General features: G+C 37.9%; 1 protein-coding gene and 1 long non-coding RNA gene across 2 annotated transcripts in view; one reads left to right on the top strand and one right to left on the bottom strand.

The window, feature by feature from the left end:
• The window catches only part of LOC101741412 (pikachurin), a 141,418-nt gene that overhangs the window by 78,235 nt on the left and 48,505 nt on the right, over positions 1-14,678 (top strand). The window contains exons 2-3 of the mRNA XM_038021124.2: positions 4,005-4,167; positions 12,368-12,484. Coding sequence (XP_037877052.1) covers positions 4,035-4,167; positions 12,368-12,484 — 250 coding nt within the window. The 5' untranslated portion in view covers positions 4,005-4,034. The remainder of the gene's footprint in view (positions 1-4,004; positions 4,168-12,367; positions 12,485-14,678) is intronic.
• Positions 972-1,715, bottom strand: LOC134201594 (uncharacterized). Its single transcript, XR_009976947.1, has 2 exons — positions 1,568-1,715; positions 972-1,139 (listed from the first exon to the last, which is right to left on the bottom strand). It is a non-coding gene; the product is annotated as an uncharacterized LOC134201594 (long non-coding RNA).

The following is a 14,678-nucleotide window of genomic DNA, read 5'->3' as shown; positions in this document are numbered from 1 at the left end:
ACTTACTCGCCACTACTTGGGCAACCGCCTTACAATTCAACAAAATCGCTGTCGCCTATGAATTCAGGCAATCATCTATTATTGTTGTTCAACACTTCGGAATCTTAAGAAACTGCGGGCAGTACTCATCGATATTTGCTGTGCTACCCATCGTTCGTGTCAGTGCTTTATTACTCCTGTATGTTCGTTCTTTTTCATACCACTTGTGTCATAGTTTGTTAGTGTATATTTGTATCTACAATAAACTATTTAAAGCAGTACATATTCATACTCACTGTGTAAACCATCCTTCGTGTCAGCGCCTACCTAATACAGTTAGAAGCAGAACTACTACAACTACTTCTACAGTGGTACTTCTACAAATCAATTGGCATGAAAATAAATAAAATAAGATGATAATGGGATGCAAAATAATCTCAGTAAAATGGTGGTTATTTAATGAGACTTTTTCAGCTTCTCCTCGCGTTCCCGCCAAAAAGTCTGACGTTATCTTGACATTCAGCACCCCTGTCGTTATTGTCAATTAAATACCATTGGTGGCACCGACAAAAAGACCATAAAGGACTAAATTCAACTTTTATTATAAGACAGATTGTGAAAATTGTCTTATAATAAATGTGTGTGTGGATTTGCCCATTTCATTTTTCGTAAAACAAAATATCTCCTTCATTTTGGACCAATAAACAAATCGATATTGTATTGGTAATATTGGGACTTTAAAAAAACTAAGTACTTATAAATTATGCTGGGTTAAGAAGCACACTCTCTATGTTTGACAAAGTTTCCATTGAAAAGCTACCAATTATGGTGACGCCACTGTATTTTTTTTATGTTTGAGAGATTACTGGTGGCCCGGAGGCCTTTCCAATTTTACTAGCGAGCAAGGACTCAGCCAGGACTTGCTACAGTGGCCCCCACTGTAGCAAGTTGTTTAAATCAAAGAAAGAAGTAATAAATCAAAGAGCAATAAATTATTTTACAATAAATTAGTCAACTCAACACACAATTGCCACGCTTGTACTATTTTGATGTGTTTTTGAGTTGGAATTTGCTGATTGCAGCTGGATAATTTTCAACTTCTCTTCCATGGCAATTCTTCTTAGAGCTCCCGGGACTCCAGGTTATAAACTAACTCCTACCTAAAAAATAAATGACACATGACCCTTAACATTTTTCAAAACCAGCAATTAATATAATATATGCCTTTTGATTCATCAAATACATTTTAATGTAAATATCTATTTACGCGATATTTTTGTTCTTCTAAACGTCAACAACACATCTCAAACTTTACGTAGAAAGCAAAGTACAAATATACTTAATTTACTTAGCCCGGTTTATTAGAAAGGGTTTAACAAACTGCGAGACATCACGTACTGAAGGGCAAACGTTGAACAAAATAAAAAAAGTAGCTACGAGCCGATCCACACGATTTAAGTGAAAGGACGAGCGAGCGTTGCGTGTTATAGCTTTCAAAGCTACATTTGCGCTAGGGTTATCAATCAGATGTCAGTGAAATAATATTACGATTCAATGTGGTTTCGTAGAGGCAAAAAATGATTCTTACGCGATGATCTGTAATATCCGTAGGCTCTTGAGTACCTATAGCTGATGTTTCAAAATAGTAAACGAACTATTCAACTGCAGATTACTCAGCATTTTTTGCAATTCCCTATTTTTAGAACGAGGCCATAGAAAAAAAAAATCAAACTTTGACAGATAAAACGTCAGTTTTGCGTATAGCTCATAGACCTTTAAGTATACTTCAGTGGTATAATAATCTATGGTGGTGTAGTTGCTGCAAAGTAGGTATGAGCGCGCGTGGCCTTTATTTGTAGCTTAAATCGTAAATACACATTTTCGTTAGTGTGCGCACGCGATGGAGCGGTCAGTAGCTACATTAGCTACATATTTTATAACCTACATTGCCGCGTATACAAATTGCCTCAAATTGGTCACTCACACAACTAAGGGCGGCGCGCAGTCATACTTTGCAACAACTTTAACAAACGTACCTCTAAACATATTATTATACATCTACACTCAATATTTATGATCTCTAAACTATCTCGTGGCAAAAAAGTCGATCACTTAGTTCATTGCCTTATTAAATTGGACAATCCGACAAAAACTTCTTCATAATTTTGTTAATTTATATTTTAATTAAAAACATAATATGGTTGTGCAAAGACATTGTTTAAATTTCTGGCAATTTCAGGAGTTCTACCAAAAGATCATGTCAATATTTTTTTTATCTTAATAACCACTGATCAACTATGACACAATAATTAAGTGTTATTACTATTAAGGCTGTCATAACATTATTTTTAAATATAATAGTAGATAGTGTCTTATGCGCATCCGCCGCGAACCTTTCTATTTAACAATGTCAATTCGTCTATTATATTAATACTGTTAAGAAAATCCATCTCATCATATTAACGCAACATAATCTATAATAGGTCATCACTAAATAGTACTAATTAGTAGTAGTACATACTAAATAATAACCCATTTTGCTTAAGTCACGCATAATCTTTACTATGACAACCCTCTATTTATTCGTGTTGCCAGTCCGCACAGATACTACAAATGGCGACATGCCTTTAAAACAACATGCGATCGTAGAATTCCCCTTCAGCTCAAGGAGAAAATTTACAAAACGATCATTAGACCTGTCGTGCTTTAAGGATCTGAATGCTGGGCGACGAAAGTAAAGCACGCGGCAGAGATGCGAATGTTAAGATGGATAGTGACAAGAATGGACAAGATAAGGAAAGAGAGTAAATCAGAGAAATTTGAAAGTAGCCCCGGTAATCAACAAATTAAAGAGCGGACGGTTAGCGTGGTATGGACATGTGATGCGTAGAGAGAAGATGCATCTGACTAGATGTATATAAGTAGAAACAGTTGTGCAAGGTAGAGGGGGAAGAGGTCAACCAAAGACGACATGGATGGAGTGTTTGAATGACGATATGAGAGAGAGAGGAGTGAGTGTTGAACTGACGGCTGATAGAAGAGAATGGAAGAGAATAGTTAGCTGTGCCGACACCTAGTGGGGTAAGGTGAAGAAAAAGAAGAAGAGTCCGCAAAGATACATTATCCTACAGTGGTATTGTTAAAGCCAATGGAGCAATTAATAGATTTCGACAAATGCCGACGTTACTGTTATTATGGCTTATTATCCCGAGCTTGTCTGCTATCAATATGAAAAATTGAATGTCATTAAACCTCACAATAGAAATAATATCGCTGCTAAATGTTAATTGAATTCATTGATTTTGTTTTCGTAGCTAATTCCCCTACTTGCAACCCTACTGAAAACGGAAAAACTTCCGAACAGAAGGTTAAAGAAATAAAAGTTTTTCTAACTATAATAAAACTGTAGCAGTGCAAAGAACGGGGAATCTATTTGTACAAATACATTTAGATTCTTTTTGAAGTTGACTTGAAGTCTCAGTTTTTTTTTTAGCTTAGGCGGGCATACGATTTACGATCATACAGAATAATAATAAGTGGAATAATATTAAACTAGCCCATTGTCCATAGCCATGTCCATTAGAACAACATAGGCTTTTTGGCGGAAACGCGAGGAGTGAAGTTGTGTGATTTGTTTTATTTTGTCTATATAATGTTTCTTCAGGTTTAAATGTGTAATAACAGTGGTTTATTAACTGCTTAATATATATGAAAGTGTACAAATGTAGGAAAATGAAACAAAGCCTGGTTGGACGTAGCTTCTCGGGATCCTCCAAAAAGTCCACTAAAAAATAACTTTAAATATACATAGACAATAAGCACCTAGACAAAAACAAACAAACCTGCTGATCACACAATGTTTGCCCGATGTGGGAATCGAACCCACGACCCTCAGTGCAAGTCAGAGGCACTGACTACTGCTCCAACGAGTCAGTCAATAGCACCTAGCAATAATTGATTTTTGAATGATTATTATTTAATTTGCGTGCACCTACCGTATCTTATAGTAGTATTGGTTGAAACAGAAGCCGTGGTGGAGTCGAGCATGGGCGGAGATGGCATGGCGTAGTGGTGAGATGGCCGCGCCGCGGGTCGCGCCGGTTTTTGCACTGCTCGCCACTCTGCTGGTGCCGACGACCGCGCGGGCGCCCACCCAGGACCCGGCGCAGTTCGAAGCCGCATTCCAAGGTATATATTTTATTGCCAACTAGCTGATCCGGCAGACTTCGTAGTGCCTCAATCGATAAATAAAATACCTAAACTTTTATATCAAATAAACTTAAAACAAACAAAAGGAATCCATCCGAAGGGGGACATATCAAAGGAAAAACAAAATTATTATTTTTATTTAATTCCGAGCATTTTCATATTATCTACCTTTTTAACCTTCTCTGGACTTCCACAAATAATTCAAGACCAAAATTAGCAAAATCGGTCCAGCCGTTCTCGAGTTTTAGCGAGACTAACGAACAGCAATTCATTTTTATATAGTAATATATAGATAGATAATGCAGTCACGAGCTGGGCCTATAGATTGGAAGGAATCAGTATATGTCTTTATAATAGCACCATAGGAAACGCCAGGGGTAGAACCACACACCTCATTCGGAGGCTAGCCCCAGAAAGTCCTTCAGCCACAGGTTTTGATCGCCTCTCTTGCACCACGTTCTGGGTGATTTTTATTTCCCTGTCTAATCGTCAATGTCAACGTCAAACCGTCAATTAAATTAATCTTTAAGTCATGTATTTCTTGCGTTTTCTTTTTTTTTAGTTTTGTTAATTTGAAAAGATGAATAATAATAAAAAACTAACCGTGGGATAGAAATTTAATTTGAAGTTAAAAACCTATATAATGACAATAAAAACCCGAAATTAGGCTATAAAGTAATTTTAAGTAAGTAAAAAGAAGATTTGCATACAAAAACTACTACCTACGTTAAATCGAACCCCGTATTATCGTGAACAAATTAACAAAACAGATCCCTTTACTCCGCTTCGAAGTTTCACAATTACATAACACAGTTTCTCAAATTAGCTCGCCCCCATCCGAATAAGACTATCGCGATCTTTGCGTCTCAAACGAGCGGTTTAATTATTTTAATTGTCGTCCCCGCTATGTACCGTAATTCTAACGCTCGATTCCAACGTATAATCCCCACTTAATTAACACGAGATTGTGTAAAAAGTTTGAGAGCCATTGGAGTTTAAGGGTTTTTAATCGACCCTGGCTTTTAGTTTATTGACCGTCGAATAAAGTAAATCGATAATCTGTAATAAAGTTCTATCTTTATCACTGAAAGTACTCTACTAACTAGACTTATTTTATTGGCGTTATTTAGATTAAGGAGACCACACATCTAATGGTAGAAAGTAGTTGTATGTTTAGTTAGTATGTTTTTATTGCATAGATGGGTGGACGAGCTCACAGTCGACCTAGTGTTAAGTGGTTACCGGAGCCCATAGACATCTACAACGTAAATGCCACCACCCACCTTGAGATATGACTTCTAAGGTGTAGTACAACGGCTGCTCCGCCCTTCAAATCGAAACGCATTACTGCTTCACGGCAGAAATAGGGCAGGACGCTGGTACCTACCCGCGCGGACTCACAAGACGCCCTACCAGCAGTAATTACGCAAATTATAATTTTGTGGCTTTGATTTTTATTACACGATGTTATTCATTCACCGTGGAAGTCAATCGTGAACATTTGTTAAGTACGTAGATATTTCATTAGAAAAATTGGTACCTGCCAACGGGATTCGAACACCGTTAAATCACTCGACACGAATGCATCGGACGTCTTATCTTTTAGGCCACGAGGACTTCAATAGGTCTGTGGTCTGTGCCTAGACTGTTTGGCCGAAACACGATATTTCAACTTTAGTGAATTTAGTAAAAATAGATTAATGTTAATGCATAAACATGTAACACGGGGTTATTAACCGCTTAGCATCTGTGAAAATACGACCATGAGTGTGACGAAATGGAGTATATCGTCTGAATGTGGTTTTTCGGATACTAAAAAAAAGTCAATTGGAGTCTCAGTAAATTTAAAACCTTTTACTGAGATATAATTTCATATTAATTCATTTCATCTCATCGCATCATTTCATCTCATCTCGATTCATTCAATTTCATACCATTTGATTATAATTTCAGATAAATCAAGTTCATTTTATTTCGTGTCCTATCATTTTCATAAAACAACACATAAAAAGAATTGAAGATTTTATAAACTCAACGCTGGCAATAATGTGCGTCGCCAGAAGTTGATTGCCATACTAAAAATTATGAAGAAGAATATATTAAAGAATGCCTGTGCCTTTGTATACCTAAAGCTTTTTTATTAAAGATATTTTTTCAGTGGACTTTTTGGAAGATCCCGTGAAGTTACATCCAGTGGCTTTGTTTCATTTTTCCACATTTGTGCACTTTCACAGATATTAAACAGTTAATAAACCACCGTTATTACGCATTTAAACCCGAAGACACACTAAATTGACAAAATAAAACAAATCACACAACTTTACTCCTCGCGTTCCCGCCAAAAAGTGTGTATACTGTATACCTAAAGCGTTTTGAATAAAACATAGAGGACCCTTATACTGATATAATTTAAATAATACATAGAGTACTCAGTAGTACGTTATAGCACAGCGATAGATCTTTGAGATCGACAGACTACGCCCACGGTTTCCAAGTTTAGAAGTCCGGTAATTTCTAATATATAATACCCGTGAAGTTTATTATATACGATTTGCGGCCATTATTATTTAGGTACTGTTGGTGTTCTTTCTTCGTAAAACTATTTCACGTGAAAGGTATTAGTTACATAACAAGCCATACCTACTATTTATTGTTATAACTAAGCTAAGTTTTTTTTATTGCTGATACCGCATCGAGTTGACGACCCACTCGCCGGAACTCATGCCGTCACCATCTTGAGGTCTAAGTCTGAATTACATAATTTTTGAGCATCGTCATGGGGCCTCCTGAGACCTTTTCGGGTAATCAGTGTGCTTAGTGCGAATTTTTAACGTTCTCGATCGCGTAAAAGTTAACTCAAATTTGTATGGAATTGGAACGTTTGCCGAACTTTGCCGCTAGGGGCGCTGTTCCAACTGTATACAAATTGAGTTAACTTTTACGCTATCGAGAACGTTAAGAAACTCGCACTAAGCACACTGTAGCCACTTATGTCAGCCAGTGGCACAGTGAAGTGCGTCGCTTAGTCTCTTATCCAGGCGCTCGAGCATTTGATTACTCCTTGAGTATGACTTTAACTCATATCATAGTTGACACCTATTATGTGCGATAAAGTCTAATCACAGATGCCCTAAATTGGTGATCACTTTGTTCCTGCAACTAATTAATATATATTTTTTATTGCTTAGATGGGTGGACGACCTCACAGCCCACCTGGTGTTAAGTTGTTACTAAAGCCCATAGACATATACAACGTAAATGCGCCACCCACCTTGAGATATCAGTTCTAAGGTCTCAAGTATATTTACAACGGCTGCCCCGCCCTACAAACCGAAACGCATTACTGCTTCACGGCAGAAATAGGCTGCGTGGTGGTATCTACCCGCGCGGACTCACAAGGGGTCCTACCACCAGTAATTACGCAAATTATAATTTTGCGGGTTTGATTTTTATTACACGTTGTTATGCCTTCGCCGTGGAAGGCAATCGTGAACATATTTGTTGAGTACGTATTTCATTAGAAAAATTGGTACCCGTCTGGGTTTTGAACACCGGTGCATCGCTCAACACGAATACACCGGACGTCTTATCCTTTAGGCCACGACGACTTGACAACATTTAAATAAATTAGAAACAGTGTCCTAACGTTTTAATCAGAACGCTTGAATGGTTCCCGGGTGAAATAAACAAAATCGTTTTATGCGCTGCGATCCGTATTCTTTTTTTTTTAAATATCTTATAGTTTATTTTATTCTTCTTCTCAATCGTGTCACTCTTGACAGAGTGGTCGTGATCGTCATGTAGTGTTAGAAGGGGCAGACTTGATGCGTGTCACGATGTCGCGCCATCTCTCCCTGCTCGAGGCCATTCTACTGCACTCATTTAGGGGACCTCCCACTGCAGTTTTAATTTGGTCGGTCCACCGCATATTTATTTTATATTCGTTTCCAAAAAACAAACAGCACTACAGCAAATTCCTCTGAACTTCATGAAATACCTGACTTGAATTCAACGAATTTCAACAATGTCCCGCGATGTTTAATTTATTAAAGCGGTCCGTTTATTTAGTGGAAGTCCTTTATTTACAAATCGGCGATATTAATTAAAAAGAAACAAAGTTCGCTCAATGAGAATACGGGGTGGCGATAAAAGCCGACAATATAAAAACGAAAGAAAAGCTTTGAAATGTGTGTGCCGTTACGATATTGCGACGACCTTGCCCTTATGCGTTCCCTTGTTGCATACAATAAAGCTATTATCCACACAACTTAGAGGGATTCACCGGTCACCGTCCTCGTCGAATCCAACGCTTGCGACGAAGGACTCAACGAGTGAATTAACCCATAGACACAGCCCACTGAGTTTCTCGCCGGATCTTCTCAGTGGGTCGCGTTTCCGATCCGGTGGTAGATTCTGCGAAGCACTACTCTTGCTAGGGCCAGTGTTAACAACAATCCCGATTTGAGCCCCATGAGCTCACCTACACGTCAGACTGGAGCTAAAATAGCCTCTCCTGGCATAGGTAGGAAAAAAAAGGATTTAAATCTTCTCGATTGTGATCATAGAAGCTCAACTCGAACTGACTCGTGTAACTATGTGTTTTAAGAGTGAGCCGCACTCCCGCTTCCTTCCATGGCAGTGCTTTTGGAAGAGATTTAGTTCTTCGAGGTCTTTTTTTTATTGCCCTTGTAGGTAGAGGAGCACTCGGCCCACCTGAGGCTGAGTGGTTACCGTCGCCCATGGACTACAGCAATGCCAGGGGCAGAGTCAAGCCGCTGCCTACCGCTTAATACTCTCCACAAGCCTCGTTTGAAGAAGCCTTATTTGGGTTCGGCCAATTAAGCGCCGCCAGACATTCTTATTCTCTTCAAATCGGCTACGGTCTTTCCGCGAAAAGTTTCCGTATTTAATTGTTACGTAATTATTCCCGTAATAATGATTCTCACTAACGCAAAGCATTTCTTAAAAACTTGGACTTGAATAAATATCTATAGGTTTATTTACTATATTTGGCTCTTTTGGATTACAAAATTGCCGAATAGAGGAATTAAAAGTACTTTTATTGTTTATGATTTCTGACGTTTGTAACTGTTTACTCTGATTTTCGTGATCACGACCGATTATTTTGTCTACATAAACGCGTTACAAGTACGATCTGTAGATTAAGGCTAGGCCATACGTGTCCCTCCGTCCATCTGGCTAAACTTCATATCAGGGATAGTTCTATTTGCGGTCTTGACGAAGGCTCTCCAAATCACATATTTTTCAGCTGTCCTCGTCTATTTTCCTCCCTCTATGATCTCCTTCCTCCTGATATTCCTCGCCCCATTGATCTCAAATCTCTTCTTTCCCTTGTCAACTCTCCTTTCGTTTATATTCTTAGTTCATTCATTAACCATAATAATATTAAGCTGTAGTTTGTCTGTCTTCTATCGAACTAACCCCTGTATATATATATTGTGTGCGTCTTATTTGTTGTAGGTAAATCAACAGAGATCCTGTCATCAAACATTCTTAGCTATTCACTTAATTCTTAGTGAATATCTGTGACCTTGCTCGTTCACGAAGCCCGCTATAGAAAGCAGAGTATTATATACACTTGACATTGGCGAAATCTAAAAGGAAACGCCATAAAACAAAGAGATAGATAGATAGATAGATTATTTTGTCGTAATGGTTGCGTTAATTTTATAACAAAATTTGACTCTATCGCTACCTACTTATTTATATGGCTTTGTGACCCGATCTGTGTGCTGAGTGCGAGTTTTTTAACGTTGCTCCACCCACCTTGAGATATAAGTTCTAAGGTCTCAAGTATAGTTACACCGGCTGCCCCGCCCTTCAAACCGAAACGCATTACTGCTTCGCGGCAGAAATAGGCGGGGCGGTGGTATCTACCCGCGCGGACTCACAAGAGGTCCTATCACCAGTAACGGAACGTTTGGAAACGGCCGGTTCCAAAATAATGTTTACTTAATAAAAAATAAACGAGGAAAATGAAAGAATTCTGTAACATCAATATCGTAGGCTCATAAATATGAGATTAGGTACTGTGATGAAACTTGAAACGCATTTCCCTGAAACATATATTGCTTTCTTAAACGAGATGAATGTGGACTCCGCGTTTGCTCCCATACGAATTAATTTAGTAGCTTCCTTTGGTTTACCTTTGGTTTATTTATTAGTGACGTCCGCATTAGGGTTTCTAACCTTCTAATCTAAACCACTGCTTATGTTGATTACATCGCCTTTTGTAAGTCTTCGTAAGTTTCAATTTCCTTAGTTGTTTTGACGTGATAACGTCTTATAATTCGATGGAGCCGGCTACTCGCACGAATAAACATGACTCATGCGGCGTTACCTCGCTCTGGGTGTTCCATTTAAGGCTTGAAGTGCAAGCGAGAGCGCGCAACGAGCGACAAAGAGGCACAATCGGCCTCCGCGTTCGGCAGCGTTCGACATCTGTCTCTGTCCTACTTGAGTGAGCGATGCATCCGCGTGGACAGCTGCTATACAATACATAATTTACATGTTTTCGTCAAGTATGAAGTTCAGAGAAAAGTGAATGTGGTGTCAATTGTTTATAGCAACGATAATTACGATAATTGAAAAATGAAACCATTCCATCAGTATTTTCTTATGACGTTGTCACGTTCAACTATCGTCAGTAAACCGACTTTACAGACAACCGATTTTTTTTTAATCGAAATATGGTTCCACGGAAGTGTACCACCATATCGAAGGGTGAAAGGCTTTGATTAAAAATTTAATTTAGGCGCCATTTTTGCAACTCTGTCACCTCTGTCACCTCTGTCAGGCTTTAATGTAAATGTTGACAATTGCAAAACAAATATGACTAGAGGTCCCGCAGTAGTCGAAATTCGACTATAATTAATTGAAACTGTAAGTTTGTACACTATTATGATTGTATTTGATACTTCTATAATCACAAATTTCACCAAGACTACACTATAAAAAAATGTTAATAAAGACAAACAATATTTAATCTATTCTCAATTTGACAACAGACGTCCAGAACAAAAGTTTGACAATAAATAGTATGCATGCGTGTGTGCGTCAAATACATGGTATGTAGTGTGTGTAATGTTTTCTTTATTGATTTAATGTATCTTTTAGGCATTATTTTAAAAAAATATTAGCATTGTGCACTTCTTCTCTATATTCTCTATAAGTGTGGAAAATTTCATACTCCTCCGTCCGCGCAATTTTCGTAAAAAGGGATACAAAGTTTTTGCTTCACGTATTAATATATAGATACATAAAACATTAGAAGTTTGTTATTCAGTTAGCCCGGTAGACTTATGTAGTACTTATGACCCTGGCATTGACCTCCATGAGCGAAGATCACATACACACACACACCATGAATTTGGCTGTACGTTTGCCTGTCTAGAGTGACAAAATAAAAAAAAAATACACTGTATCCACGGGAGACTTGTGAACGAGAATTGTTTCTAAAATTAAAATCGTTGACTGTTGAATGAACACATCATTACGGATCGTCCTGATCCATTAATGGTGCTTTTGGGTATTTATTTATTTATTTATTTAAGGATTACGGACAGGGTTTACAGTAAGACATAAAATAACATTGACATGTATAGAGCAATTGATAACTGCAACTCTAATTAGAGGCAATCACAGCATGCATTACATTAATATATCAATAGAGATTTAACAATACTATTAATAATAATAAAAAATTAAAAACAAAAGAAAGACAACAAGGACAGTAATACCCGAATACTCAGACCAAGGCCAAGGCTGAGGTTCAACAACAACTTTTTATAATTTTGTTCCTGAATATTGGAAGGGAATCGCCAAATATGTCAAGGTTTTCAGCTTTTCTGGCTATCAATCTCAAGCACCGGTCACCCGTCACCGTTCTCGCCGAACCCGTCGCTTGCGACGAAGGGCTCGACGATTAAATTAACCCATAGACACAGCCCACTGAGTTTCTCGCCGGATCTTCTCAGTGTTCATGTTTCTGATCCGATGGTAGAGTCTGCGAAGCACTGCTCTTGCTAGGCCCAATGTTGGCAACACTCCCGGTTTGAGCCCCGTGAGCTCATCTAAACGCTAAGGGTAACGCTGATATAGCCTCTCAAGGATATCAGCATTAGTAAGAAAAAAAATGTTGAATGAAAACTTGTTACAGGAAGGTGCGGCGAAGGTAGCCCATGCGAGCAACTTTGCAGAGAGCTCCACGACGGTACATACGAATGTGGATGTGGACCTGGCTACGTGCTCCAAGTCGACGGCTACGGCTGCCTAGGTAATCTACAATATATATAATAATATATTGGATACGCGCTGGGGTTCGGGATAACCAAAGTACAACTTAAAACTGTATTCAACACTTAAAACACTCAACAAATACTGTAAAACTCTCAATTTGCTTGTTCCGCTTCGCATCAGGTGATTCGTTTGCTGTTTCGCTTCGAGTAGTTTCGATTGCTGACTGACTGCGTGCTATCTCTACAACGCTTTTATAGCCGATACCTCATCCCTAGAATTATCGAGAATATTCTACATATATCTAGTCGTAGTTTCCGCTATCTGTCAATAGATAGCGTTGTAATTCTCGAGCATTCTGGATCCTTCGATATTCGTTCGACTATTCGGCGATAGATGGCGTTACTCTTACCGGCGTAACAATATATTGTATCAATTCGATTGAAGCCTTATGGCTCAAACTAGGTGAGTTTTAGACCCAATCCAAAAAAAAAGGGTGATAAGTCGAAGTTTAAGTCATTTAAACAAGCCAACTAAAGTTTTTCCATGCGCCTTATTCCGGCTCATGCCGGATCAGAATTCCTTATTATGGATATGTTATATTTTGTTACATTTTTATAACATTATCATCTTTAACAGTCCCATAGCTGCCTTGGCCTTAAGTCGATTAAATTAAAATTAAAAGTTCATTTTTTGTTCGTAATCCATCTATATATAAATGAATTGCTGTTCGTTAGTCTCGCTAAAACTCGAGAATGGCTAGACCGATTTGGCTAATTTTGAATTATTTGTAGAAGTCCAGAGAAGTTTTAAAAGGTAGATAAATATGAAAATGCTCGGCATTAAATAAAAATAACAATTTTGTTTTTCCTTTGATGTGTCCTCCGTCGAACGGATTCCTTTTGTTTGTTTTAAGTTTATGTTATACAAAAGTTTAGGTCTTTTATTTATCGATTGAGGCACTACGAAGTCTGCCGGGTCAGCTAGTTTCTCAATATTTTGTCACGAAATTGATCAAATTAACTTCGTTTTAGGAAACAGTTTAACACGCGGTGTTTTCACCAATCTATTTAATTATACAGCTATTCGTTGAGTGCAGCTTTTGATTTGCAACTAAACTTCAATTCAAAACCATTCGTTCGCCTTGTAACCTTAACGGCGGTCGCGTGACAGCAATGAAAGCGAAATAAAAGGAACTTCTCGCTATTCCTAAGATAAATCTTGTAAGTATGTGAATCTCCTTCGCGTATTCAATACGATGTAGCTTTCTAAAGCGCACTTTGCCCGTTGGAGCTTCGTGTGCGACGGAAGTGCCTCTTGAAATTTTCACAAACGATTTCCCGCGTTCGAATGTATGAACTTGAGAATTTATTTTTGGGGTAATCTGTGATGAATCGTAGCTGATTGATGAAAATCAGTACGTAATGATGTGATTACGAAATAATTTGACTGGAATAAGAACTTTAATGTTTAATGGAATGACAATTTTTTGGAACCAAGTTCCTTAAGGGACGATGCGGAGGGGTACCCTAACCGGGAAAAAATGTCCGTAACGTAAGATTTTTATTAGTAATGCACACAGTGTACGACTTAACTTTGTAATAACGTACAAAAATAACATATTTTTTTATCATTCATTGACCACGATCTCAGAGCGTTCGTTTGCGCAATACACTAACTCTTATGCAAACAACCGTGAATGAAGTGTACCACAATAAGTTCGCACGTTACCGAATGACCGTGGGTTGTTGCGAAACCTCCAGTTATATTTTCTTTATACCTCGAATAGAACTTAAAATTAATATTTTTATAATAAGCAACTTGGTTCCTATCCGGTGTCCCACGACACCACACATCTTTTTTTTTATTTCTGTTGAGGGCAAACGGAGAAGATTTCAACGTTGTCAGTTCATATTTCTCATAATGTAAATTAAATACTGCAATAGTTGTAAATTTATTACCTTATTATCTGTTTTATTGAGTAATACAAGTAAGTAACTAGTTAAAAAAATTTGGTGAGTATGCCTGTAATCACAAAATACACGTGTAGCACTTGGAACTGGCGCGGTAAAGCTATTGCATAGCATTTTTTAAAACTTATGCAATTATGATTAGACAATAATAATTTAATATTAAAACAATAATATAATTAGACCACGCTATATTTATAAACATTAACAAAAGCAAAACATTAACTATCTCCTTCACACTCATAAGCTAGACTGCGTGAGAGA

Source organism: Bombyx mori, chromosome 28, assembly GCF_030269925.1.
Source record: "Bombyx mori chromosome 28, ASM3026992v2".
Lineage (NCBI taxonomy): Eukaryota > Metazoa > Arthropoda > Insecta > Lepidoptera > Bombycidae > Bombyx > Bombyx mori.
The sequence above is the reverse complement of the archived record's forward strand: the minus strand, read 5'-3'. Positions and strand labels throughout refer to the sequence as shown.